The sequence below is a fragment of the Myotis yumanensis genome, unplaced genomic scaffold (assembly GCF_028538775.1).
Source record: "Myotis yumanensis isolate MYYU_CA2020_CCGP unplaced genomic scaffold, mMyoYum1.0.hap1 SCAF_1, whole genome shotgun sequence".
NCBI lineage: Eukaryota > Metazoa > Chordata > Mammalia > Chiroptera > Vespertilionidae > Myotis > Myotis yumanensis.
The window spans coordinates 99,964,490-99,991,766 of record NW_027223752.1 but is presented as its reverse complement, the minus strand read 5'-3'; the positions used below and the strand labels follow the sequence as shown (position 1 = coordinate 99,991,766).

The 27,277-nt window shown below is 40.1% G+C and overlaps 1 protein-coding gene across 2 annotated transcripts in view; it reads left to right on the top strand.

The window, feature by feature from the left end:
* PROSER2 (proline and serine rich 2) overlaps positions 1–27,277 on the top strand; it is a 46,564-nt gene that overhangs the window by 6,319 nt on the left and 12,968 nt on the right. Inside the window, exons 2-3 of one of the 2 annotated variants that reach the window (XM_070428497.1) lie at positions 11,268–11,320; positions 15,044–15,263. In XM_070428497.1, the coding sequence (XP_070284598.1) occupies positions 15,126–15,263 (138 nt within the window). In that variant the 5' untranslated portion in view covers positions 11,268–11,320; positions 15,044–15,125. The remainder of the gene's footprint in view (positions 1–11,267; positions 11,321–15,043; positions 15,264–27,277) is intronic. The other variant, XM_070428494.1, reaches the window with a different exon arrangement.

The window sequence follows — 27,277 nt, the reverse complement described above, 5'->3', positions numbered from 1 at the left end:
GTTCTTTATGACTTGCCAAATCAACTTGCAGGCATTGGACCTCACTTTCCTCATATGCTAACTTGTACCACACACACACTGGAAATCAGTGAATGTACTGATTGAGCTCCTGCTAATGCAGGCAACTTCACTTTATGAGTCATATATGTTTAAAATGTGTGTGAGGAAAATATTATGTATATTAGACTTTTCTTCCTATTGATCTCTATTATGATTTTAGCGATACCTTCTGAGGAAAATATTTTAGTATCAACACGTAATCTATATAATAAAAGCCTAAGCGACCATTACCGCAGAACAACCAGAATGACCGGTCACTATGATGCGCACTGACCACCAGGGGGCAGACACTCAAGGCAGGAGCTGACCCCTGGTGGTCAGTGCATTCCCACACGGGGAGCACCGCTCAGCCAGAAGCAGGGCTCACAGCTGGCAAGCGCAGCAGCGGTGGTGGGAGCCTCTCCCACCTCCATGGCAGCGCTAAGGAGCAGTGAGTTGAGCTGTAAGGAGCAAGGGGTCCCAGACTGTGAGAGGGCTCAGGCTGGGCTGAATTTCATGCATCGGGCCTCTAGTAAAACCATATTTAAATCAAAATTTCATCTCAAGAAACACTTCACTCTTTTACAGTGTTAATTATCAGTTCAATGCCAAAACATTAAGTTAACCATATAAAATTACTGATATTCAACTATTTTTGAACTACACAAATGACAGCTTTACATTATTCAGTCTAATAATTGTGAAGGAAACCACCAACAAAATGCAATGGCAACTTATTGAATGGGAGAAGATATTAGCAAATGATAGATCTGATAAGAGGTTAATATGCAAAATAAAGAATTCATACAACTCAATATCAAAAAAACAATCTAATTAAAAAATGGGTAGCCTGGCCGGCATGGCTCAATGGCTGAGTGTCATCCTATGAGCCAGGAGGTCATGGTTTGATTCCCAGAGCACATGCCTGGGTTGCAGGCTTGATCGTGGAGGAAGCAGCGAGCAATGATTCGCTCTCATCATTGATGTTTCTATCTCTCCCTCTTCCTTCCTCTCTAAAATCAATAAAAAATATATATTTTTTAAAAATGGGCAGGGATCTATATAGGCACTTCTCCAAAGAGGACATAGAGGTACATATAAAGATGCTCAACATCACTAGTCATCAGGGAAATGTAGATCACCTCACATCTGTCAGAATGGCTATTATCAAAAATTTAACAAAGAACAAGTGTTGGTGAGGATGAGGAGAAAAGGGAACCCTCATGTACTGTTGGTGGGATTTGTAAACTGGTGCAGCCACTATGGAATACAGTGGCAGTTCCTAAAAATATTAAAAATAGAACTACCTTATGAGCCAGCAGTCCCACTTCTGGGTATTTATCTCAAGAAATACAAAACACTAATTCAAAAAGTTATCTGCACCCCTATATTCACTGCAGCATTGTTTGTAATAGCCGAGATATGGGAGTAACCTAAGTGTCCATCAGTAGTTAATGAATAAGGAAGATGTGGTACATATATACAATGGAATATTACTCAGCCATAAAGTGGAATGAAATCTTTCAATTTGTGACAACATGAATGGGCCTAAAGGATATTATGCTAAGTGAAATAAGTCAGACATAGACAAATACCATATGATTTCATTTTTATGTGGAACCCACCAAAAAAAAGAACAAGCAAATGAAATAGGAACAAATTCCTAGATACAGAGAATAAATTGATGGTTACCAAATTTGGTGAGGGTGGGGAGCAAAATGGGCAAAAAGGGTGAAGGGGATTTAAGTACAAACTGCCAGTCATAAAGTTAGTGTCATGGGGATGTAAAGTATAGCATAGTGAATATAGTCAGTAATATAATTATGCATGGTGTCTGATGGGTACTAGATTTATTGTGGCGGTCACTTTTGTAAGATATATAAATCACTGTGTTGTACATCTAAAACTAATATGGCATGCCAATTAAATTTTAAATAATTTTTAAAAATAGTGAACTTGAAAATTCACATAAAAATATACGGTTTTTATAGTATTTCTCAGCTAATTCTCATTTCATCGGGATGTTAGTTTTCCTTTGGTTTTCCAAGGTGGTGAAGTTTACCAAGAGGCCTTTATCATGACTTAAGTAATTGTCAGACTCCACTGTTGAGCTACTGAAAGGTTGTGTTTTCTCCCAGAGAGGTTAATAGGCAGTCCTTGAAGTCCTTGAATTTCTGATATTAGTATCATCTTAACTCTTAGTTGGAGTCATCCAGGTTTTTCAACAAACGTTTGGTTGTCCCCATTTCTTGAAAAAGTACTGAAAAATCTCTTATCTTTTCCTCTCTATTAAAATTGGGATATGAGTTTGTGCCCAAAGGCCTGGATTTGAAATGAGTAATTTGAGCTCTTTGTTACTAGGTTTCCAGGGAGTATCTAAGAAGAGTCTGGGGAGAAGGGAGCCTCTGTATACACATCCACAGGTTAAATGTTCTTATTCCCTTTCCCCGAACAGGGCTAGCAAAGAGATTTTGGAAGATAAGATTAAAGTTTGATGCAGCCGATTGACCCAGCAGGTTTTGTGTGAGCTGCGAATTCCCTGGCTTGGATTTAAATCTGTTCACTTTGAGATAAGATACATAAGTAAGATGTCTGCTTCCAGTCTGACCAGGGTTTATAAATTCCAGTGCTAAAGGAACATACTCTAAGTCAGCTTTGGTTTTATTTGACAATGAATGAAAAATTTAGCTTAGAATTTGGAGCTTCGCAGAAAAAAACAACAAGGTATAATTATTGCTTCTAAGTAAGAAGTACTACATTTTATCTCACCAGATTAGCACTTAGTGGGAGCTCTGGTAGTTTTTGCTGAATAAATAAAGAGAAAGCACACAAACTTGTTTAACAACAGAACAACCGAAACTGGAATATTCTTCTTTTCTTAATTTGCTAAAGAATCCAGAAATGCAATTGGCATGTAGAATGTCATTTTTTTTAAATGAGCTAAGAATAAAATTTTGAAGGGTCTATCTTTGCAAACATTTCATCCAATAGAACTAGGTTTTCCCCTTGGTAGTGTTTGTCTGTTTGCTTCCTCCTGGGTCATAGGTTTTGTTACCAGGTACTAAACTGAAATCTAGCCAGGTTGTTTTCAGGTGAGGTTCTACATTAGGAAAATCTAATTTCCACATTTTCTCTTCAATGATAGATAGAAAACTGGTAGTAGGAGACTTCTTCCCTCAGGGCCTGCAAACCAGCCTGCCGAGGCAAAGCCTTTATCCTGAACTTGTTTGCTTAGTGTAGGCGAATCAATTACTTTCATGTGGTGTATGGCCCTGAGGAAAATACTGCCTCCTATTAATAGTTGAAACTATTCACAGTTGAGACAGTCTGAAATCAACCTTGTTTTTCTACATTGTCCAGAAAGAGCTTTAAAAAAAAATCTAAATGAAAGCATGGTAATTGCTCTGGAGAAGTAAAATTACTAGCCTTTAAAATGTTTAATTGTATTTAATACCCTTCAGTGCCAGTTAGAGCTTAAGGTCCTAAATTCTTACTGAAGGCATTTCAGAAGAAAAGGAAAAATCCAATCAGAGAAAAGGCAACATCATGAAGCAGGTGCTAGGGGTGGGCAAACTTTTTGACTCGAGGGCCACAATGGGTTCTTAAACTGGACCGGAGGGCCGGAACAAAAGCATGGATGGAGTGTTTGTGTGAACTAATATAAATCCAAAGTAAACATCATTACATAAAAGAGTACGGTCTTTTTTTTTTTTTTTCAGTTTTATTTATTTCAAACGGCCGGATCCGGCCCGCGGGCTGTAGTTTGCCCACGGCTGTCAGCTAAACCATTAAGCACATCAACATTTGAAAACTCCAGAACAAAACTAACTGCACTCCCAACCTTCCCAGCCCCAGCCAGCCTCAAGCTGAGGTGGATTTGCCTTGGATTTGCAGTGCAGGAAGACAGTCCTAGTCTGCTAATTTGCCTACTGAGTATTTTTGGAAGCATTCTTTTCTTTCCAAGGTTTTGGTTTCTTGACTTTGAGAAACAGCCCAAACTAAAGAAAAGTTACTACGTGTTTATTTTACTTCAGCTTATTTGTGTGGAGATCCATTTTTGAAGTTAATTTTGGCCATGGGTTGCATCTGCAGATGTAGACGGCCATGCATTCATAGTGGTATTTATTACATGTTAACATTTGGAGCATTATTGGTTTAGTGGGGCTGGTGTACCAGTTTTTTATTGGTACCAGTTTTTTCACATATTATTATTTGTGAAGCTAAGTGAAGTGTCTTTTCTTTGGCTGTATTTAAAGTTGCCCCCCCCGCCCCCCCCCTCACCTTCTGTTTCCCATTTGCCCTTGATTGAAATCCATAGATTAAATGAGAGTAATTTCTCCTAAATTTGAAGGATTTGGCCTCTATATGCAATATAGGGGATAAAGGATAAAGGATGGTCACCACAACAATATGAACATGTTCGAAACACTCCTAAGTGTTTAAGCTTTCCTTTTAGATCAGAGGTCTATTTAAAGGACTCTAATTTTTTTATGAAAATAAGATGGTTTTAGAATTTTAAAATATAAATTTTGTTTTTGTAATGGATAATTAAGTCTATATTTTGTGACAAACATTTTCCAAAATCCTGTGGCTACATTAAAAGAGAGAGAGCTTTGCCTACAGGGAGCTTATAGTCTAATTGAGAAAAAAAATTACATGCATAAGAAACCAGATGTGATGATCAAGGTCAGTGAAGAGGAGCACTGTGAAGGAAGGTTTGACAAGGTCTGGCACAGTTTTTGAGACAGGCTTTGAAGACTGAGAGGAGAGTGACAGAGGAAGCAGTCTCAATGTGGCTCACAGCTGAGCAGAACGTTTAGGGCACCAGAATGGAGAAAGGATTTATATTGTGGAAAGTAAGGTTGAAGAGATGAGGTTAGGGCAGATTCTAAAGAGACACTTAAAGCCCTCTGTTCTTACTGATAGGTTCCCTGGAAGCATTGATTAGGAAAATGAAAAGTGCCAACTTTGACAGGCCTGTGGTATCAAAAGTAATCCAGGATGTTAAAGAGATTATTTAAGTACTACTTGAAATTCACTGGTGAATGTTGGACTGAACATTTGTTTTATTTTTAGCAAAGTTTTGGACAATAGAAAACTTGGAAGAAAATTAACTACAGGACCAACAACTACATATATCTCTCTACTGGGTCAGCTAGTAGAGTATGCATATCTATTTGTGCATCTTTGGTACAGTGAGGATGGAAGGTTACAGAGACTGTACTTCATGTATAAATTGGAGCTTGAACTGAGTTTTGCTCAGAATTATCAGATGTGCTGTGATAACTACACTAAACTCATTTTTATGGAGCTTATCTATAAATTATTTTTAGGTGAGAAATGAAATGGTTAACTTAGTCAAGAATGTTTTGAAAGCCCTGATCAAAGGTGAATAATATAAAGAAAGAACTTCAGTACTCAGTTTCCTTTTAACTTATGAATTGGCTTAATCTATACTCATAAAAGGGTAATATGTTAATTAGACCAGACATCTTCCAGGCGTCCTTCCTGACAAAGGGACGATGGTGGAGGCCAAGGCAGAGGTGGTTAGGGGCAATCAGGCCGGCAGGGGAGAGCAGTTAGGGGCGACCAGGCCGGCAGGGGAGAGCAGTTAGGGGCGACCAGGCCGGCAGGGGAGAGCAGTTAGGGGCGACCAGGCTGGCAGGGGAGAGCAGTTAGGGGCAATGAAGCTGGCAGGGGAGAGCAGTTGGGGCGATCAGACAGGCAGGCAGGTGAGCAGTTAGGGCCCATCAGGCAGGCAGGCAGGCAGGTGAGCAGTTAGGAGTCAGCGGTCCTGGAATGCAAGAGGGATGTCCGACTGTGGGATCAGGCCTAAACCAGCAGTCAGACATCTCCCGAGGGGTCCCGGATTGGAGAGGGTGCAGGCTGGGCTGAGGGACACCCCTCCCCCCGCCCCCCCCCCCCCCCCGCACGAATTTTGTGCACCAGGCCTCTATTAAAACAATATAAAAGAGTATTGGCATAATTTATAGTTCCATCACCTAGTTCATTTCTTATTATAAAATCCATTTTTGTCAACACATGTCACAGGAATTAACACAGAACCAGGGAGAAACTATAAAAGTTTCTTCTTTGTTTAAGTAAATCAAAGCAAAGTGCCTATCACATCAATACATGTTGAGATGAACAAATGTTGTCTAGAGCTACTAGCATTAAGGCCAAAAATGCTAGTATTTTGTGTTCACTGACTATTTCATCAAAGAGTTTGTACTTTTCACCAAAGATGGTCATTCTCTTTATTTCCACCCACTGCTTAACCATATGAAAAAGCCCATTCATGGCTCAGAAACAATTCCACTGTAAAACTCCTTCATTTTTAATGTTCTTAAAGGTTAAGAAACACCTATCTTTTTTTAATAATGACTTGGTTGTTAGGGTTTCTTACGGTATAGCTTTAAAGATAATTTCTGTCCAAGGTTGTTTTTGTAGATTTGGCAACAAGTCTTCATAAAATTCCTGTGAATGGAAGTAGGAGAGAATGAGAGATCAAAGAGTAGGGCTTAGGTGGAGCATTGATCCAGCCCTAGTATAGAGTCTGACGTGGGAAGGAGAGGGGGAGATTTTTAAGAAGCTCATTTCTACCCCTTTCCCAGCTAAGCTGTGCTTCTGCTGCCTGTACCTTAGCACTATGGTTAATAGTGGGTGACTAGACAGGGATGAGGGCCTAAAAACCTGTATCATGGTGTCCATGGGGTTCAGAATCCTAGGATTCGCACCTGGATATTCTCTTTTGTGAAGAGTTTACCTTGGCGCTGAGTTGGAGAGTTCTCTTTTAAAGTGTATCACAGACATGCTAAGCAAAATTAGTTCCACATCACTTGGTTAAGGTGGATAAGTTTCCTATTCATGTTCAGAATTAGCATAGACAATAATCACCCCTGTGATTTTGTTTAGCCTGCCTGTTGGGAATCTAAGTCTTACAGGATATGATTTCCTTCCCCCCACCTAGAAGGTACCAAGCCTTATAGTTGAATGTGAGGGAATCCATTTATAGTTCCAGCTTAGATTCTTCCATAAATTGGATCAGGTCAACCTTTCCTAGGTAAATTTTTAGCTCACTTGTGATCCAAGAAAAGTTCATCTTCATGGTTTCTTTCTCTTCCTATTAAAACCATGCCATTGTCAGCACTTCCATCTGAAAGTGCCCCCAGTATTTAGATTGTCTTCTCTTTTTCCTCATTAAATTAGAACTGATCAGTCCTATATCATCTTTTTAGATACTGGGCCCTTCAAAGGTTCCAAGTGATAAAATGATCTAATAAGTAATTATTCTTCAAACCCAAATCATCCTTTTCCATTTTTCCAGCAATAGGAGTCAGGTGCGTGACAAACAGGAGGCCCTCAGTGAATAACAGACCAGATGATACTATAGTATAATCAAGTGGCGCACCCCACTCACCCAGTCATCCCTACCATAGGCATATGTTCCGGGGTATGGATGTACAATACAGTGTTATGTCTGTTTTAAATTTATATAAGTGGAATTGTGCTAAGAATACAATTACAACTTTTCACTCAACACATATTAATATCCGTGCATGCCATTGTCCATTTGATTGCTCCCAACTGATGCACGGTATTCCACAGTAAAAGCATTTATCAGGTTTCTACTTGTTATTAGAGTTCGTAGTGGGTTATGAACCTAGGTTGCTGCCAGCACTGCTCTGCAGCAAGCAACACTATAACCAACCTTGCAAGTGTTACCCTCCTTTCCTGAGAGAGATTTCCTCTGGAGTAGACAGAGCAGTGGGATTGGGGGCTCACAGGACATGTTTAATTTCACTAACTAGTGTCAGATTAGTCTAGAGAATGGTTGTATTAGTTTAACACTCAACAGTAGTACATGTGGGTTCCAATTTTACCACATTCTTTTAACTTGGACTTCTTTTGTTTAGTCACTTGGGTTTTCTCTCTCATATATGCTTAAACATAGTTCTTGTTCCTTTTTTCTAATGAGTTTCCTGTCTTTCTTGTTGATTTTCAAGAGTTTTTTATGTATTCTAGCTATCAATTCATTTTCTTAGCCACAGTAAACCCCTCTACCAGCCTGCCACTTTTCTGTTAACATTGTCTGTGATATCCTTAATTTTTATGTAGGTAGGTCCATTGAAATTTTCACCTTAAGATTTGCATTTTTGAGTCCTAATGAATAGAAAGATCAGTGGAGCAGACTAGGAAATTCAGAAATAGAATCTAAGACATAAATATTTAGTATAATGTAACATTTAGCATTTCAAGACAGTGGAAAGATGAATTTTTCAATGTTTGGCATTTGAGTAATTAGGAAACTTTCTAGGCTTAGGGATAGGGAAGTAAGTCTCTACACTAAAATAAATTCAAGTTGGATCAGATATTTAAATATGAAAAGTGAAACCATGAAAATGCTCTCTCCACAGTGAACTTCCCATGGAATTCTATATTTTCAGTTCCTGGGAACTAGGACTCAGGAGCCCAGCCTTTGCTTGTTCTTTTTATCTGTTTGGAGTGCCAATCGCAGTTTGTTTAATTAGCAGCCTCCTTAAATCTGAAACACCTTGTAGGGCTTAGCCTAGTTGTCACCTTTCTGCGAAGCCTCTGAACCCTCTCGGGAAGCTTTGCACACCTTCCTCTGTGCTGCCATTGTCCCTATGATGGCACTGACTACAGTTTACACAGTCGTTTTCCATTACAGTTGGCCCCATGTGTCAGAATTAATTACCTAGAATTTACCCAGTGTGAAGCAGGAAAACAAGTAATCAAAAGAGTATGCTTAGTCTAGAAAGGAAGCTAGCGCTCAAATTGAAGCAAATACTGATTAATTGCATGAAACTTTGATTCTGAAACCTATGGGAGTGGGTGAAAGTTGATTGCTTTTAGGAGAGTGGTAACCTCAAAGTGGTATTTCAAGATTAATCCAGCAGAAGAATAAAGGAAAAGTACAGAGAAGAGTGAAAATTCGAGGAGATCTAGATGGCTATCTCAGTAATGTAGACGTGTGGTATAATGGTGCTGAATTGGTGGCACTAGAAAAGGAGTGGATACAACTGACATTGCACCAGAAGAAGCAACAGGGCTTTGTAGCTGGTTGATTGTGAGTGGGGGGATAAGGGAGGAGTCAAAGATGGCTTTGTGTGTGGAAGCTGACAGCCACTGTGCCTGTGGGCAGATCTTTGCCTAACATAATTCAGCCTTGGGGTTTGGCCAAACCAGAATTTTCAGGTGAATGATGGAAAGACTTAGTTATTTGGGCTGCTCTGTAGACCTGATTGTGGCTACTTGGAACTTAGATGGAGTGAGGTGATGGTGGAAGGAGGGCTTTATGCATACCATCCAGGTCATTCCAAGTCTTTCAGGAATGTCCAGGGGAAGATGAAAAAGAAGAGCTGCATTCATTCCTTTCTTGGCTTCAGTGTGCTCACTTCAGAGGGTTCGCTGATCTCACTAACCTCAGCCCCACCTGATCCCCCAGCACCTTCAGATTGGACAGCTGCTGCCTCCTGACCAGCCATGCTTGGGAGATGTAGATTTACTAAGACTGTAGATCTCTTGTCACCTTCTCTTATTCTCTTTGCTCAATGGATAAACCAGGCTTTACCCCCTCCCCCCACCCCCCAACAAAAAAAAGATGTTACTGGTAAATAATGAGAAATAAACACAGGAAGTAGAAGAGAATAAATAGAAAAACACACGTGTGTGGCTCACATTTCTGCTCCTGTTGTGTTAGGTTTGTCATGACTTCTTAGTGATACTTGTTCTGCTCTCCTGGTAAAAGTCAGTTTCTTCATCTGTGTCTGACCCGAGTCCCACTTTTTACATTGTGCACTATTTGCAGACCCAGAGAGTTATTCCTTGAGACTAAATATTTAAAGTGGTAATGACCTTCATAGTCTCACAGCTGTGGTCACTGCTGTCAGACCCATCTGCTCCTTGTCCCCTGCTTCTTTTTCTCATCACATTCCCTTTCCAGGGCAGAGCAGAGAAGAAGGCTGCTTCCTTGCCCTTCCTTTTCAGAAAACTCTGCTCTCTCCACAGTGGACCTCTCATAGAATTCTATATTTTGAGTTCCTGGGAACTAGGACTTGGGAGCCCCTAGTTCTCCATTCCTTAAACAGCGGTTCTCAACCTGTGGGTCGAGACCCCTTTGGCGGTCGAACGACCCTTTCACAGGGGTCGCCTAAGACCATCCTGCATATCAGATATTTACATTATGATTCATAACAGTAGCAACATTACAGTTATGAAGTAGCAACGAAAATAATTTTATGGTTGGGTCACAACATGAGGAACTGTATTTAAAGGGCCAGAAGGTTGAGAACCACTGTTTTACAGTGTCAGAATAGCTTTTAAAATTATAGAAACACAAGAAAATGGTGTGCTCTTAAATGGTGTGGTAAATTACCGCCCTCCAACCACACTGTGAGGGCCTTAGAGTGTGGCTCTGACTGCACAGACCTGTAGCCTAGCTCCAAACCCTTTCCCACCCATTAGGTGGTTCCACCAGGTTCCTTCATTGTGTAGGTGAATGGGTATTTAATTCCCTGTGTTTCATCTCACTGTTGTGTGGGGGAAAGACTTACTGTCCCTCAACCCCCTACTTTCCTTGGAGCAATGATTTACTTAATCTAGGAATGAATTAGAGCTGAGTCCGTGGGAAGGAATCTACAGACCAGAAGGAATCTAAACATTGGCTTGTCCTCTCTGCATTTGTCTTCCCACTTTTCTTGGGCTGAAGCTAATCACAGGTCCCAAGGATGTAGCAGTGATATCCTCATCTGCATTTGCCTTGCTTTGTCACCGGCCAATGTCACCAGTGTCACTGTCTCTTTTATGTCCACTGTGTGTGTGATGTGTGTCTCTGTGTATTCTAGATTCATTACAGGCATTTGACTTACTAGACTGAACACTGTGGTGAGTTTCACCAAGGATCTTAACTTCTGAGTTGCATATTACTGGCTGTGTAGGTGGCTTATATAAAGTCTGTGTATTGCTTAGGCTTTCTTATTAGTAAACAAATTTTAAACTTTTAACATTTTCTTAAGTCTTTTTTTTTTTTTTTTTTTTTACCATTGGGAATAATGGCAACTTATAGAAAGTATATATGCTCAGAATGTTCTGTTCCCTAGCCTTGCTCTTAAATTGCCATGTGACTTGTGCTGATACATCTGAAAAAAATGATGAGAAATGGAGTAGGGAATAGTTTCTTTTTTAATCTGTTCTAATGTTTTCAGGGTTTCTCTGAGAAGATTTCACAGTGGTCTTAAATGACAAGGTCCTCCTAAAGGTATGCAGTACTGAATGGGCTTTCTCCATAATTAGTCATATTTTTATTAAAAGTTAATACACATATGAGCACAATCCCATATGCACACATACATACACTAAATTGTACCCATGGTTATTTTACCTCACATACCCCTCAGTATCCTTAAAGAGGCTCATAAGGCGTCCTGGCAGTATTTTCAGTTTAGTTCACTTGCCATAGTATCAGGTTATATGTAATCCACAGGAGGCTTATTTTCTATTAGTCTTCTTTGGTCTTCTAGAAGCTTTTGTTGAAATCAATTGTCTGTTGTTCAGAGGCTGAATTGATCTCCTATTAAAAGAGTCAGAGGACTATTCAATAAATAGTGTTGGGAAAATTGGAAAAATATGTGCAAAAAGTGAAACTAGATCACCTTCTTATACCATATATAAGAATAAACTCAAATGGATTAAAACTTAAATGTTATACTTGGAACCATAAAAATCCTAAGAGAAAACATAGGCAGTAAAATCTTGGGACATTTCTCATAGCAATATTTTTTCTGATATATCTCCTTGGGCAAGGGAAAAAAAGAAAAAATAAACAAATGGAACTACATCAAACTAAAAAGTTTTGCACAGCAAAGGAAACGATCAAAAAAATGAAAAGACAACACACTGAATGGGAGAATATATTCACCAATACATCTGATAAGGACTTAATATCCAAAATTTGTAAGGAACTTATAAACTCAACACTGAAAAAAAGATCCAAATAATCCAATTAAGAAATGGGCAAATGACCTGAATAGACACTTCTCCAAAGAAGACATACAGATGGACAGTAGACATATGAAAGGATGCTCTTCATTACTAATGATCAGAAAACGCAAATTAAGACCACAAAGAGATAGCACCTCACTCCTGTCAGAATGGCTAACATCAAGAAATCAACAAACAAGTGTTAGGTGAGGATGTGGAGAAAAGGGAACCCTCATGCACTGTTGGTGGGAATGCAGACTGGTGCAACCACTCTGGGAAGCAGTACCTCTAAAAATGAAAAATGGGACTGCCTTATGACCAGCAATTCCACCTGTGGGAATATATCCAAAGAAAACTGAAACACTAATTTGAAAGAATATATATATGCACCCCTATGTTTATTGCAGCATTATTTACAATAGCCAAGATTTGGAAGCAGCACAAGTGTCCATCAGTAGATGAGTGGATAAAAAAGCTGTGGTACAGCCTGGATGGTGTAGCTCAGTGGTTGAACATTGACCTATGAACCAAGAGGTCATGGGTTGAATCTCAGTTGGGACATATGCCTGGGTTGCAGGCTCAACCCAGTTGGGAGCATGCAGGAGGCAGCTGATCAATGATTCTCTCTCATTGATGTTTCTCTCTCTCTCTCTCTCCCTCTCCCTTCCTCTCTGAAATCAATAATATATATAATTATAAAAGTGTAATATGCTAATTAGACCACACGACCTTCCAGACGAAGCCAGGGCTGCGAGGGAATCCCCGGTCCTCGGTGCCAGAGGGAAGCCAATGCCGGCAGCAAGGGGAAGAAAGGCCTACTCTGGCACGAATTTCGTTTATTGGGCCTCTAGCATAAATATAAAAGAAAAGGGGGAAAAAGCTGTGGTACATTTACACAATGGAATACTATTTAGCCATAAAAAAAAGAAGGAAATCTTGCCTTTTGTGACAGCATGGATGGGCCTGGAGAGTATTACGCTAAGTGAAATAAACCAGTCAGAGAAAGACAAGTACCATATATAATTTCATTTATATGTGGAATCTAATTAACAAAATAAACTAGCAAACAAAGTGGAGACAGACTCATGAATACAATCAACTGGCTGGGGTTGGAGTTTGTTAGGGGCTGGGTGAGAAGGATGAAGGAATTAAGCAAAGAACAAAGAAGACTCACTCTGTCTGGTGTGGCTCAATTGGTTGGAGTGTCATCGTGTACACCAAAAGGTGGTGGGTTCAATATTCAGTCAGGGCACATACCCAGGTTGCAGTTCGACCCCTGGGGGCAAGTGCAGGAGGCAACTGATGTTTCTTCCTCTCCCCCTCTTCTCTCTAAAATCAATTTTTTTAAAAAAGCAAACTTTCAATGTGCTTGTACTTTATTTTTTTAAAAAGTAAAGAAAATCCCTAGATGGTTTGGTTCAGTGGATAGAGTGTTGGCCTGCAGACTGAAGGATCCCAGGTTCAATTCCGGGCAAGGGCACATGCCCGGATTATAGGCTCATTTCCCAGTAGGAGGCGTGCAGGAGGCAGCCAATCAATGATTCTCTCATCACTCCTACTTCACTGATGTTTCTATCTCTTCCTCTCTGAAGTCAATAAAAATATATTTTTTAAAAAGAAAAAGAAAAGAAAGACTAGTGGACTCAGACAACAGTATGGCAATTGCCAGAGGATAGGGAGGTGGGGGGAGGTGGAAGAAGGTAAAGTGGGGGATAAATGGTGATAGAAGGAGACTTGACTTATGGGGGTAAATACACAATACAATACATAAGTGATGTATTGTAGAATTGTATACCTGATACCTGTATAATTTTATTAACCAACTAGAGGCCCAGTGCACGAAATTTGTGCAGGGTGGGGGAGGATCCCTTCAGCCCAGCCTGCACCCTCCAATCCAGGACCCCTCAGGGGATGACTAACTCCTTGGGATCGGGCCTAAACCGGCAGTCGGACATCCCTCTCACAATCCTGGACCGCTGGCTCCTAACTGCTCACCTGCCTGCCTGCCTGATTGCCCCTTACTGCCCCCGCCCCTGCTGACCTGGTCGCCCCTAACTGCCTCTGCCTGCCAGCCTAATTGCCCCCCCCCCCCACCGGCCTGGTTGCCCCCAACTGCCCCCCCTGCCGGCCTGGTTGCCCCATGCAGCCTTCTGCTCAGTCGTTTGGTCGCCCCACACAACCCCCCTGCCGGCTGGGTCGCCCCATGCAGGCTACTGCTCGGTTGTTTAGTCACCCCTCACTAACCCCCCTGCCAGCCTGGTCGCCCCACGCAGCCTGTTTAGTTGTCCGTTTGGTTGCGATGGTCGCTTAGGCTTTTATGTAGATAGATGTTACCCAATATATTAAATTTTTAAAAAAGAGTCAGTGGACTGTATGAAATTGAGGGGTTTATAGGGGACCGTTTCAGTGTCTTTCTTCCTGAAAGTAAAAACATGAACTTCCTGATAGTATTAAATTATGGGACCTCAATATTTTATGTATAAATTAAAATAGCATATGGCTTCCAAAGAAGTCTAGAATCTTGGGGATGTCAACCAAACTTGTATTAGTAATTTATAACTCTTGTCACTTCAACTAAACTCTAAACTGTCGTGAAGCTGGAAAAGGAGCTATAGTTTTTGTGGTGTCTGAAGCAGAAAAGACTAGAATTAATAAGCCACACAGAGAGAACTTGACTCTGAGCATGAAAGTACAGAGCCTAAGTGCAGAGGGAGGTGCCAGCATATTATTCTATCAAATCATCTGCACCAAAGCAATTTTTAGTACATCTGTCTTTCCTTAAAAATAATTCTTACATCTTGATAATGGAGAAGGATATAAAGGAGAAATGAAAATGAGCATCACCAAACTAGTTGACTTAGGGGTTCCTAATTATCTTTGCCTTAATGGTTGAGGCCCTAAGTCTAGATGACTCTTACTCATGCTGAGCTTTTCATTTGGAAGATAAGGCATTTGCTCCTTAGGCTCACTAACCCTTGTTGCTTGTGCTTGGTTTCTCTAGAAGTGATCCACGACTTCAGAATGGAACACTGGCCCCTTCCCCTCTTCTTGTGATCAAGCCACTGGCCGACATTTATGTGGGGATGCCAGTAAACCACCAGAAATCAGACTCTTCAGAGATGGACTCTGATTTGTCACCCAGCTGCAGGCTCAGTGACCTGAGCAGAGGGGGCAGCTTGGAGAGTCGAAGTAGCAGTTCTCGCTCCAGAAGTCTCACCTTGGTGAGTTATGGTTTCCTTTAATGCTTTGATGTGCTTTGGTTGGCTGGCTTTGCCCCAACTTCCTTCCCTTTAAGGAAGATCTTATCACATTATTTTGGGTTAACTAGCTTGATGTTTTGGAATACTTGCTTTGTGAAATGGCATTTAATTTTTAATCATCTTAAATTTTGCACAAATATAGAACATTATCCACAGCAGTGAAGAGAATCTCACTGTAGCCGATAACATGGCTGCTTAGACCCAGGGAAGTGACAAACTTAGGCAGGGCCTGATGCTTTTCAGTTCAAAAGACCAGAGAGAAGTAAAGTGGAGGGATAGAAATGGGAGACATCTGTAATACTATCAACAACAAAATATACAGCCTATATAATAAAAGGGTAATATGCAAATAGACTGAGTGGCAGAACAACCAATCAAAGCGTCATATGCTAATGATATGCTAAGGCTGCTCAACCGCTCTCTATGATATGCACTGACCACGAGAGGGCAGACTGTCAACTGGTTAACCAGTCGCTATGATGTGCACTCACCACCAGGGGGCAGACGCTCTGACCAGTAGGTTAGCTTGCTGCTGAGGTCCAGCCAATCGAGACTGAGTGAGGTGGGCTGGACATGCCCTGGAGCCCTCCTGCAGTCCCTCCCCAGCTGGCCAACCTCCCATGTCCTTCCCCAGCCCCAATCTTGCACTGGTGGGGTCCCTTGGCCTGGCCTGCGCCCTCTCGCAATCTGGGCTGAGGGACCCCCCCAACCCTGAGTACACGATATAATAAAAAGCTATATTATAAAAGGCTAATATGCAAATCAACCAAACAGTGGAATGACCGGTCGCTATGACGTGCACTGACTACAAGGGGGCAGACACTCAATGCAGGAGCTGCTCCCTAATGGTCAGTGCGCTCCCACAGGGAAAGCACTGCTCAGTCAGAAGCCGGGCTCACAGCTGGTGAGCAAGCGGCAGTGGCGGGAACCTCTCCCACCTCTGCGGCGGTGCTAAGGATGTCCGACTGATGGTGGGGAGCAGGCCTAAGCCATCAGTTGGACATCCCCCGAGGGCTCCCGGACTGCAAAAGGGCGCAGGCTGGGCTGAGGGACCCACCCCAAGTGCACGAATTTCATGCACTGGGCCTCTAGTATATATATATTTAAAAGAAAAAAGATCTGAAGGAAGAGAAACTCCTCACATGGTAAAAACAAACTCACTTTAAAACAGATTTTTATCTCCTTTACAAAGATAAATGCTTTTGTACCCCTTTCTTTCAAATCCAGATCCTTACATATCATCAACAAACTTTGGGAACTTTCATAATGAGAGTATTCAGTTTAAAGTTAAGAGATGACCTTTTTGTACTCCCCACTTCTCAGGATATCCATCTTTCAGGATTGAGACCTTTATATTCATAGAGGGAAGGACAAGAGGGAATTAACCTTGGATTTTACTTCTAGTGAAAACACAATTTTCCTTCAGATGCTCTGAGCCCTAAAATTAACCCCAATTATGCTGAATATAAGAATGATATATACAGTATACAGGGCAGTTAATAGTGAGATAGAATTTAATGGATTCCTACTTGCATATTTAATTAATTTATTTATATTTTTATTGGTTTATTTATTTTAAATCTTTATAGTTGAAAGTATTAGATATGTCCCCCTTTTTTTCCTCCATTGACCACTTCTAGCCCATCCCCGGCTCCCACTCCAGGCTTTGATCACGCTATTGTCTATGCCCATGGGTTATGCATATATGCATACAAGTTCTTTGGTTGATCTCTTCCCACCCACCCATTCACCCTTACATTTAAGTCTTTTATCCATTTTGAATTTATTCTTGTGTATGGTGTAAGTTGGTGGTCTAGTTTCTTTTTTGTGTGTTTTGTTGTTATTGTTTTTTTGCATGTACCTGTTCAATTTTCCAAGCACCATTTATTGAAGAGACTGTCTTTACTCCATCATATGCTCTTGCTTCCTTTGTCAAATATTAATTGAGCATTAGGGCTTAGGTTGATTTCTGGGTTCTCTGTTCTGTTTCATTGATCTATATACCTGTTCTTGTGACAGTACCAGGCTATTTTGATTACAATAGCTTTGCAGCATAGTTTGATATCTGATATTGTGATTCCTCCAACTTTGTTCTTCATTCTCAAGATTGCTGAGGCTACTTGGGGTCTTTTTTGGTTCCATATACATTTTTTGAATATTTGTTCTAGATCTGTGAAATATACCGTTGGTATTTTATTTTATTTTTTATATATATTTTATTGATTTTTTACAGAGAGGAAGGGAGAGAGATAGAGAGTTAGAAACATCGATGAGAGAGAAACATCGATCAGCTGCCTCCTGCACATCTCCTACTGGGGATGTGCCTGTAACCCAGGTACATGCCCTTGACCGGAATCGAACCTGGGACCTTTCAGTCCGCAGGCCAACACTCTATCCACTGAGCCAAACCGGTTTCGGCTATACCGTTGGTATTTTAATAAGGATTGCATTGAATCTATAGATGCTTTGGTTAGTATGGACATTTTAATGATGTTAATTCTACCAATCCATGAACACGATATATACTTCCATTTGTTTGTATCTTCCACTATTTTCTTTTATAATGTCCTATAGTTTTCTGAGTACAGGTCTTTTACCTCCTTGGTTAAGTTTATTCCTAGGTATCTTTGTTGTTGTTGCAGTGCTAAATTACTTTTTTAGTTTCTCTTTCTGAGAGTTTATTATTGATACATAAAAATGCCATTGATTTCTGGGTGTTAATTTTATATCCTGCTACTTTGCCAAATTCATTTATTAAATCTAGCAGTCTTTAATGTTTTCTATGTACAGTATCATGTAATCTGCGAATAATGGCAGTTTTACTTCCTCCTTTCCAATTTGGATACCTTTTATTTCTTCTTGTCTGATTGCTGTGACTAAGACTTCCAACTACTATGTCAAAAAAAAAAGAGTGATGAAAGCGGACATCCTTGTCTTGTTCCTGTTCTTTGGGGAAATGGTTTTAGTTTTTGCCCATTGAGTATGATGTTGGCTGTAAGTTTGTCATACATGGCATTTATTATGCTGAGATATGATTCCTCTATTCCCACTTTGTTGAAAATTTTATATAAAAAATGGATGTTGGATTTTGTTGAATGTTTTTTTTGCGACTATTGATATGAGATCATGATTTTTGTCTTTCAATTTGTTTATGTGATGTATCACATTTATTGATTTGTGAATTTTGTAACAGCCTTGCATCCCTGGAATAAATCTCACTTGGTCATGGTATATGATCTTTTAATGTATTGTTGAATCTGATTTGTTAATATTTTGTTGAAGATTTCAGTATTTATGTTCATCAGGTATATTGGCCTGTAATTCTCTTTCTTTGTAGTGTCTTTATCTAGCTTGGAATTAGGATAATGCTGGCCTCAGAAAAAGAGGTTGGAAGAATTCCTTCCGTTTAAATTTTTTTTGGAATACCAGTAGTTTGAGAAAGAGGTGTTAATTGTTCTTTGAAGGTTTGGTAAAACTCCCCTATGAACCCATCCAAACCAGGGCTTTTGTCTGCTGGGAGTTTTTTTTATTATTGCTTCTGTTTCTTCAGTTGTTATTGGCCTATTCAGATTTTATGATTCTTCCTGATTCAGTTTTGGAAAATTGTACTTTTTTAGGAATTTTTCTATTTCATCCACATTGTCCAGCTTATTGGCATATAGTTGTTGATAGTAGTTTCTTACATAGTAGTTCCTTTTTATTTCTGTGGTGACAGTTGTACTTCATCACTTTAGTTTCTGATTTTACTTATTTGGGTCCTCTCTCTTTGTTTCTTTTTTTTAATTTAAATTCTTTATTGTTTAAAGTACTAAATATGTCTCCTTTTTCCCCCATTGACCTCTCCCTAGCTGCTCCCACCCCCCAGCACAGGCTCTCGCCCCCCCTATTGTCTGTGTCCATTGGTTATGCTTATATATATGCATGCAAGTCCTTTGATTGATCTCTTATTCTCCTCACCCCACCCCACCCCACCCCACCCCTGCCTTCCCTCTGAGGCTAGATGGTCAGTTCAATGCTTCTATAACTCTGGATCTATTTTTGTTCATCAGTTTATGTTGTTCATTATGTTCCACAAATGAATGAGATCATGTGATATTTATCTTTCTCTGACTGGCTTATTTCACTTATCATAATGCTCTCCAGGTCCATCCATGCTGTTGCAAATGGTAAGAATTCTTTCTTTTTTACAGCAGTGTAGTATTCCATTGTGTAGAGGTACCACTATTTCTCTTTGTTTCTTGATAAGTCTTGCTAAAGGTTCATCAATCTTGTTTATCTCTTCAATGAACCAGCTCTTGATTTCATTGATTTTTAAAATTATCTTTTAAGCCTTTATGTCATTTATTTCTGCTCTAATTTTTTATTATTTCCTTCCTTCTACTCACTCTGGGCTTTTCATGTTGTTCTCTTTCTAATTCTTTAAGTTGTAGGGTTAAATAGTTTATTGTAAATGTTCCTTGTTTTTTTAAAAAATATTTTTATTAATTTCAGAGAGGAAGGGAGAAGGAGAGAGAGAGAGAGAAACATCAATAATGAGAGAGAATCATTGATTGTCTGCTTCCTGCACATCCCCCACTGGGGATCAAGCCTACAATCTGGGCATATGCCCTGGTAGAGAAATTAACCATGACCTCCTGATTCATAGGTCAACATTCAACCACTGGGCCATGCCGGCCAGGCAATTTTTCTTGTTTTTTGAGGTGTGGTACTATGAACTTCCCTCTTAGGACTGCTTTTGCTATGTCCCAGAAATCTTGGGTTGTTGTGTGTTTATTTTCATTTGTTTCCAGGAAGTTTTTTATTTCTTTCTTGATCTCATTGTTAATCCATTCATTGTTTAATAACATGCTATTTAGCCTCCATGTGTTTGAATGTTTTAGAGGGTTTTTACTGTAGTTGATTTCTGATTTCATTTCATTGTGATCTGAGAAGATGTTTGATATGATTTCAGTCTTCTTGAACTTGTAGAGACTTGTCTTGTGTTCTAACATGTGGTCTGTCTTTGAGAATGACCCATGTGCAGTTGAGAAGAATGTATATTCTACAGCTTTGGGGTGAAATGTTCTACAAATATCAATTAAATCCATATAATAGAGTATGTCATTTAGAGTCACTGTTTCCTTGTTAATTTTTTACCTGTTTCTTTGTTAATTTTTTTGCCTGTTTTCTTGTTAATTTTTTATCTGGAAGATATATCCAGTGAAGTCAGTGGGGTGTTAAAGTCCCCTACTAATACTGTATTGTTGTCAATCTCTCCCTTAAAGTACTCTAGAAGTTTTTTGGTGTTTTTTAAAAAAATATATTTAGGTGCTCCTATATTGGGTGTATATATGTTTACCAGGGTTATATCCTCTTCTTGGGTTGATCCCTTCAGTACTATGTAGTGACCTTTGTTGTCCCTTGTGATGGCCTTTATTTTGAAGTCTATTTTGTCAGATATGAGTATTGCTTCGCCAGTTGTTTTTTGTTTCTATTTGCATGGAAAATTTTTTTCTATCCCTTCACTCTCATCCTCTGTGCATCTTTTTTTCTGAGGTGGTCTCTTGTAGATAGCATATAGTTGGGTCATGTTTTTGTATCCATTCAGCTACCCTATTTCTTTTGATTGGAGCATTTAATCCATTTACAGTTAAAGTTATTATTGGTAGGTACTTATTTATTGCCATTTTAATTCTGTATACCTATGTTTCTCTCTATTTCTTCTTCTAATTACAGCAATCCCTTTAGCATTTCTTGCAGTGCTGGTTTGATGGTGATAAACTCCTTAACTTTTTTTGTCTGGGAAGCTCTTTATTTCACCATCTATTTTGAAGATTGCCTTGCTGAGTATAGTAATCTTGGTTTCAGATCCTTGCATTTCAATACCTTGAATACTTCGTGTTGTTCCCTTCTGGCCTGTAGAGTTTCTGATGACAGCCTTATAGAAGCTCCTTTGTAGGTAACAAATTGCTTTTTCTTGCTGCCTTTAAGATTCTTTCTTTGCCTTTAATTTTTGGCATTTTAATTATGATGTGTCTGGGTGTGGATCTGTTTGGGTTTTTCTTGATTGGCACTCTCTATACCCCCTGGACTTCTGTAATTTTTTTCCTTCACCAGGTAAGGGAAATTTTCTGGCATTATTTCTTCAAACATGTTCTCTATCCCTTGCTCACTTTCTTCTCCTTTTGGCATCTTTGTTATACAAATATTGTTACATTTCATGTTGGCCCACAGCTCCCTTAAGCTGTCCTCCCATTTTTAAATTGTTTTCTCTTTTTGGTTCTCTGATTGAGTGATTTTTTTTCTTCTCTGTCTTCTAATTCACTGCTCTGGTCCTCAGCTTCCCCTAAATTTACTGTGTATGCCTTCCAATGTGTTCTTTACTAGTGCTGTGTCATTATTTCCAACCGGTCTTTTTTCATAGTTACTATATCTTTACTCTGTCTAGATAGCAAAGGTCTACAGATAAATTGTCCTCTGTGGCCTGAGGGAATTACTCAGCACAGGAAACTGTGGTGGCTGTGCTGCAAGGTCCAATCCCAAAGCCCCCAACCCTGGACTCTCCTCACACAGCTCCAGTCCTCTCTGCCCTTCCTTTGCCAGCTCCCACAGTTAGTGGCTGCACATGAAATTTTGTGTGTTGGCCTTTAAGAGGGTGCCTGCATTTCCAGCCATCTCTCCCTGGTAGACAGCATCCCTGCTGCTTTTCACTGCCAGATGTTATGTGGGCACCTTTCTCAGTTCTGATGCTCTGGGCTGGAGAGCTCAGCTTGGGGTTTAGACCTCAGAGTTCTCAGTGGAAACCCCGCCCCCCCCCCCCCCCCCCCCAGCTGAGATATCCCTCCAGAACTTCAGCTGCTGTCTGTGGGAGCTCGGCCAGCCCTTTTGCGCCTGCACACTTCTTACCAGTCTCTATGTGGTTTCCATTTTTTGTCCTTGTTTTCAGGGTTCTCTTCAGCTAGTCTCCAGTTGATTTTTTCAGGGTGGTTTCTGTATATTTTACTTGTATTTCCAGTTTGGTCAGTGTAGCTTCTACTTACTCTGCTGCCATTTTGGAATCTCCTTTTTTTTTTTTTTTAATTATCGTAGTAGTATGTAATAAACATTATTTGATTCACTGAAAGAAAAATATATTACAAATTACTCTCTGAAAATATCAGAACCTACAAATCCTTAAGAATGGGGAATTTGGGACTAATTTTTTAATAAAAGAAATATGAAGAATATATTAAAAGATGTATTAAAAGAATATGTAGGAAAGAAATATAAATTAATACTCCAGTAATTGGAGTATATTCTTTAAAGTGTAGTTAGGAAGCACTCCTACTCTCATATAGAGCACGGTAGTCTAAAGGATTATTTTGTATGTGTGGTACTGGAATAAAATTGAGAATGATCATCAGATGACTGTGGTTTCTAAAGGAATGGGTGCAGTGCATTAGGAGTCAGGGTATTTGGATTATTTTTTTGCCTTTAACATTCATTTTCATATGTGCTGGCCTCTTGATAGAGAATTGAAATAATACCTGCCTTCTGTCTCCTCCTAGGAGAGAATGTGACCCCAAGTATGTCCAGTGTTTTGGACTTGGGGAAGGAAAGTTGCTACTTTGTATCTCCATTCTAATCTTATCTGGGCGGCTGGGGGCTGAGGGGACTGGGGGACTCCGGAGGCAGGTGCGCAGAGTGGCCAGCCTGCCCCCAGCAGGGCTGAGGGGACTGGGCGCCGCCATCTTGTGGCTGTGGGCGCCGCCATCTTTGAGGGCATAACAGTCAATTAGCATATTCCCTCCTTATTGGCTGTGGGTGCCACCATCTTTGAGGGCATGGCAGTCAATTAGCATATTCCCTCCTCATTGGCTGTGGGCGCCGCCATCTTTGAGGGTGTGGCAGTCAGTTAGCATATTCCCTCCTTATTGGCTGTGGGTGCCACCATCTTTGAGGGCATGGCAGTCAATTAGCATATTCCCTCCTTATTGGCTGTGGGTGTCGCCATCTTTGAGGGCATGGCAGTCAATTAGCATATTCCCTCCTTATTGGCTGTGGGCGCCGCCATCTTTGAGGGCGGGGCAGTCAATCAGCAGATTCCCTCTTTATTAGATAGGATGGCAACTAAAGTTTTCCAAATAACTGTAGAACATTTGACTTTCACAAAGCACTCTCTCAGCATCTAGGTGCTCTGAATCAGTGAACTATCTACACTGGTACAGATTCTTAAACTTAAAAAAAAAACTTCTTACCCTCATACTGTATTTTTTGGGAGTCTAAGTTTGGAGAGGAACTATATGATTTTATTTTAAATCACTGGGTCTTTTTATGACATCTCTTTAGGGTGAGACTCAACCATAACAGTTTCTCAATTTTCTGTCCTTTAATTTTTGACCCCATAAAAGATTAGTAACAATGTTTTTAGGCCTTGGTGTACCTCTTGGAGGGCTCTTTAAGTAAAAGATAACCTAGTTCCAACTGCAAGTATTTCTTTTAAGCAAAAGTTATTTTTAAAAGAAGATAAAAGACAATGCCTGATATTACATGAGAGTATCCAAAAGTTTTTAAAAACTTGTAATGTTGCCTGCGATATGACAGATCTTTGTTTGTTAGGAACTTTTCTCCTGAGCCAATGCCAGTTGAAAATTAAAGTAGCTGCTTAAATAGAGTTGTCATGGCTATCCACACAGGGCAGTGTGTGAAGGCACTCAAGGGGCTAGTTGTGTTTGTGTATGTATTTTGTTCTTCTTATAAGGAATTCTTTCTCTGAACCTTTTCTAATGAAAGTTTTAATTAGAAGGAGAACAAATTGGCCAAATTCTGAAATACTTGACTTAGAGGATACCTTTTGAATGTGTTTTTTTCCTTTGAAATTTAAGAAGCTTTCATACAATACAAGGTGACATGTCTTTGCAAAGTTGGTAGTGTGGTTCTAGAACCTGCTACCTCAAGAGGTGATTCAGAATCAAAATAAGAGATTCAAAAAGGATTCGGAGACCTTCATAATGATAGCCCTTTAAGGTGACAAAGGAAGCTTTGCTATGTTCTTAACCTCTTAAGGCCAGTATCTCAAACACTTGTGTATCTCATAAACACCCTGGATGCCACTGCCAGGGACACAACGCTGCCTCCTTCCAGTGTTCTTTTCTTCTTCTTTACTCTCCTGTGTTCATAGCAGCATTATTTGCATTAGCCAAGATCTGGAAATAGCCCAAGTGCCCACCAGTGGCTGAATGGATAAAAAAGCTGTGATACAGTGACACCATGGAACACTTCCAGTGTTCTTCGGCTCATATTCTGAATGTAGACGTGAATGAAGTCTGCTCTTCCCTGCACGCACCTGGAGCTTCCTCTAGAAAAGAATATGCTTTGGCTAGTTGAAGAGTGGGATGCTCTTACTGCCCATAGTTCTTAAGAAATTAAGTAATATAGGTGCTTCTTTGGGATGGATTGAAAACATCCCAAAATCCCAAGCATACCTCCTGTTCATTTTTATCTCTAACTTGGGCAAAAACAATGACCCAAATTCATGATTGAGCTTTTGGAGATTTAATATTCAGTGAACTGTCATGTAACCCTCTTTCTCACTCAGCTGACAAATGTTGTGGCCTGAAAGTCACATAATGAGTCTCTGATGAGACAGCAGTTGTCAGCTCCCGATTAATACCTTCCTTCTGCAGAGCCTTCGATGTCTTTTGGCCACACTCCTTAGTCATGGGATAAGAAGGCAAAGCCGGCAGGGGGAATGCTGTCTTCATGGTCAGGTTGGACTGGAGTCTGAGGAGCACACTAGCATCTGACACTCTTGTTGCTAGATGATCTCGAGGAGAGAAAACAGAACAGGCCTGGAAAGGAGAACCAGAACTGGTCAGTAGTAACCCCATCTTCCTTTCAGTTCTGTCTCCTTACCCAGATTGAACCAAAAACTTGCTGGTCAAAACAGCCATTTTAAGACTGAGCTTAAATAGCTTTTATAAAAGTTCAGTATTTAGTAAATGCTTACTACATATAAGAACTAATAGATGATGGAATAAAAGCCGCTTTTAATCTTTCCAGGAACTCACAAGACAGCCAGGGAAGCTCTAGGACAGTGTGACCCAAGCTTATGATGGTTCTGGTGGAGGTATGGTGCCACGCACTATGGCAGCTCCATCTCAATCAAGATCTCTCTATAATATTGCCAGTTAAAGGCAGCCATGGGACTCAACTGTAATCCTTCAAAGCCATTATTCTTAGATCTATAATCAAAACTGTACACATATCTCATCCCTTGCTGGTTTGTTTGTGTCTCTTTCCGGCCAGAAGTACAGGTTTAAGTTAGCCATAGTGAAAAATTACAACAATGACTAGTTAGAAAGAACCATAATTAAACCCTATCCTGGAACTGTGGGAAACGCCACATGCACTCAGGGTCTTTCTCATGAGGTTGCTGGAGTAAGTAGAGCATTTAAAGCTGTTCAATGCAACCCTTCCCAAGAAAGCTATTGTTTTTGTTTATCCTCATTTTCTATCCACTTAGTTCTTTGGGAACTAAGTTAACAAATCCTACTTCTGAAAGCACAACAGTCAGGCAGGGACCACCACTGCTAGGGCTCCAGCTTTCTTTCTTCCTTCACATGGACCACTAGGCCATGACCTTACATAGTCAGGAACTACAAAGAGACTGACTTTTATTTCTTCATTCAGCCCTATTTTGCTTCAGCTGCAGGACATTCTCTCATCAGCTTAGCCTTGCTCAAGTGTCAGGGAGATCATTTTGGGGTCTGTAGGAAGAAAATGTGAATATCAAATCACACTCCTCCAGAACAAATGCCCAAGGTTGCCTGCCTAGGAGACTACTGGTTAAGAGATCTTGGTTCATCTCAAGAACTATTTTCAGCCATCATAATCATTCTTTTTTTTTTTTTTAAGTTTTTTAAAAATATATTTTTATTGATTTCAGAGAGGAAGGGAAAGGGCGAGAGAGATAGAAACATCAGTGATGAGAGAGAATTGTTGATTGGCTGCCTCCTGCACGCCCCCCACTGGGGATCAAGCCCGAAACCTGGGCATATGCCCTGACTGGGAATCAAACCAGTGACCTCTTGGTTCCTAGGTCAACCCTCTACCGCTGAGCTACACCCAGCTGGGCCATTCTTATGATTTATTTATTCTTTTGGAATGGAGATGAAGTCTGCTGGTTCTTGTCTTCTCCTTCACAAGGAGCTGCCACAATTGTCTTAGTCTGCAGCAAAACCAAATTTCTTGTTTAAAAGAAAAGCAAAACAAAAGGAAAAGTTTAAGAACTACAGTTCGTAGTTTTTTAAGGTAAGAGTTAGTTTAGTATGAGTATTTAAAGCCTTCTCAACTTTTTTTTGTTCAAACAAGGGTTTTCTCTCTACCATTTCCAAAAAAAAAAAAAAAAAAAAAAAAAATGAACACTCCTATCCCAAATCTTTACTCCAATCTTGTTGACTTTTCTAATTATTGGTAACATTCACTGGAAAGGTTTGTTATCCAACTTGTCAGGATATTCCTCTCTAAGCGCCAGTGGGAAATGGACATTTTCCGCCGTCTGTGCAGGTTGCATAGGCACCAGCAGGAGTAGGGCTCTGTTTCCTCACCGAGCCTTGGACAGCGTGCATACATTTCCTTTGGTAGGTTTAGCATTTTTATTTTTCTAGTTTAAACATAGTAGAAATTACTTCTCAAAACATACATATTCGGTAGAAATGTATGCACTTTTTCCCTTAAAGACTTGTAGCCATTGCCTGAAGTCAACATGGCAGGCAGAATATGTAACATATGGTTTCCTATATAATTCTTTTAGCATCTGGAGATTTGTAGCCTTAAAGGGCTTCCTTTTACTCCACATTGATGCATTAAAAACACCATTTATAGAAAGGAAAGTTTAAAAAAAAATTTCTGCTGTCAGCCTGCTACCTTCCAAATAATAGGGACAAACTTAGGGTTTCTTCAATGCAACCCTTCCCAAGAAAGCTATTGTTTTTGTTTATCCTCATTTTCTATCC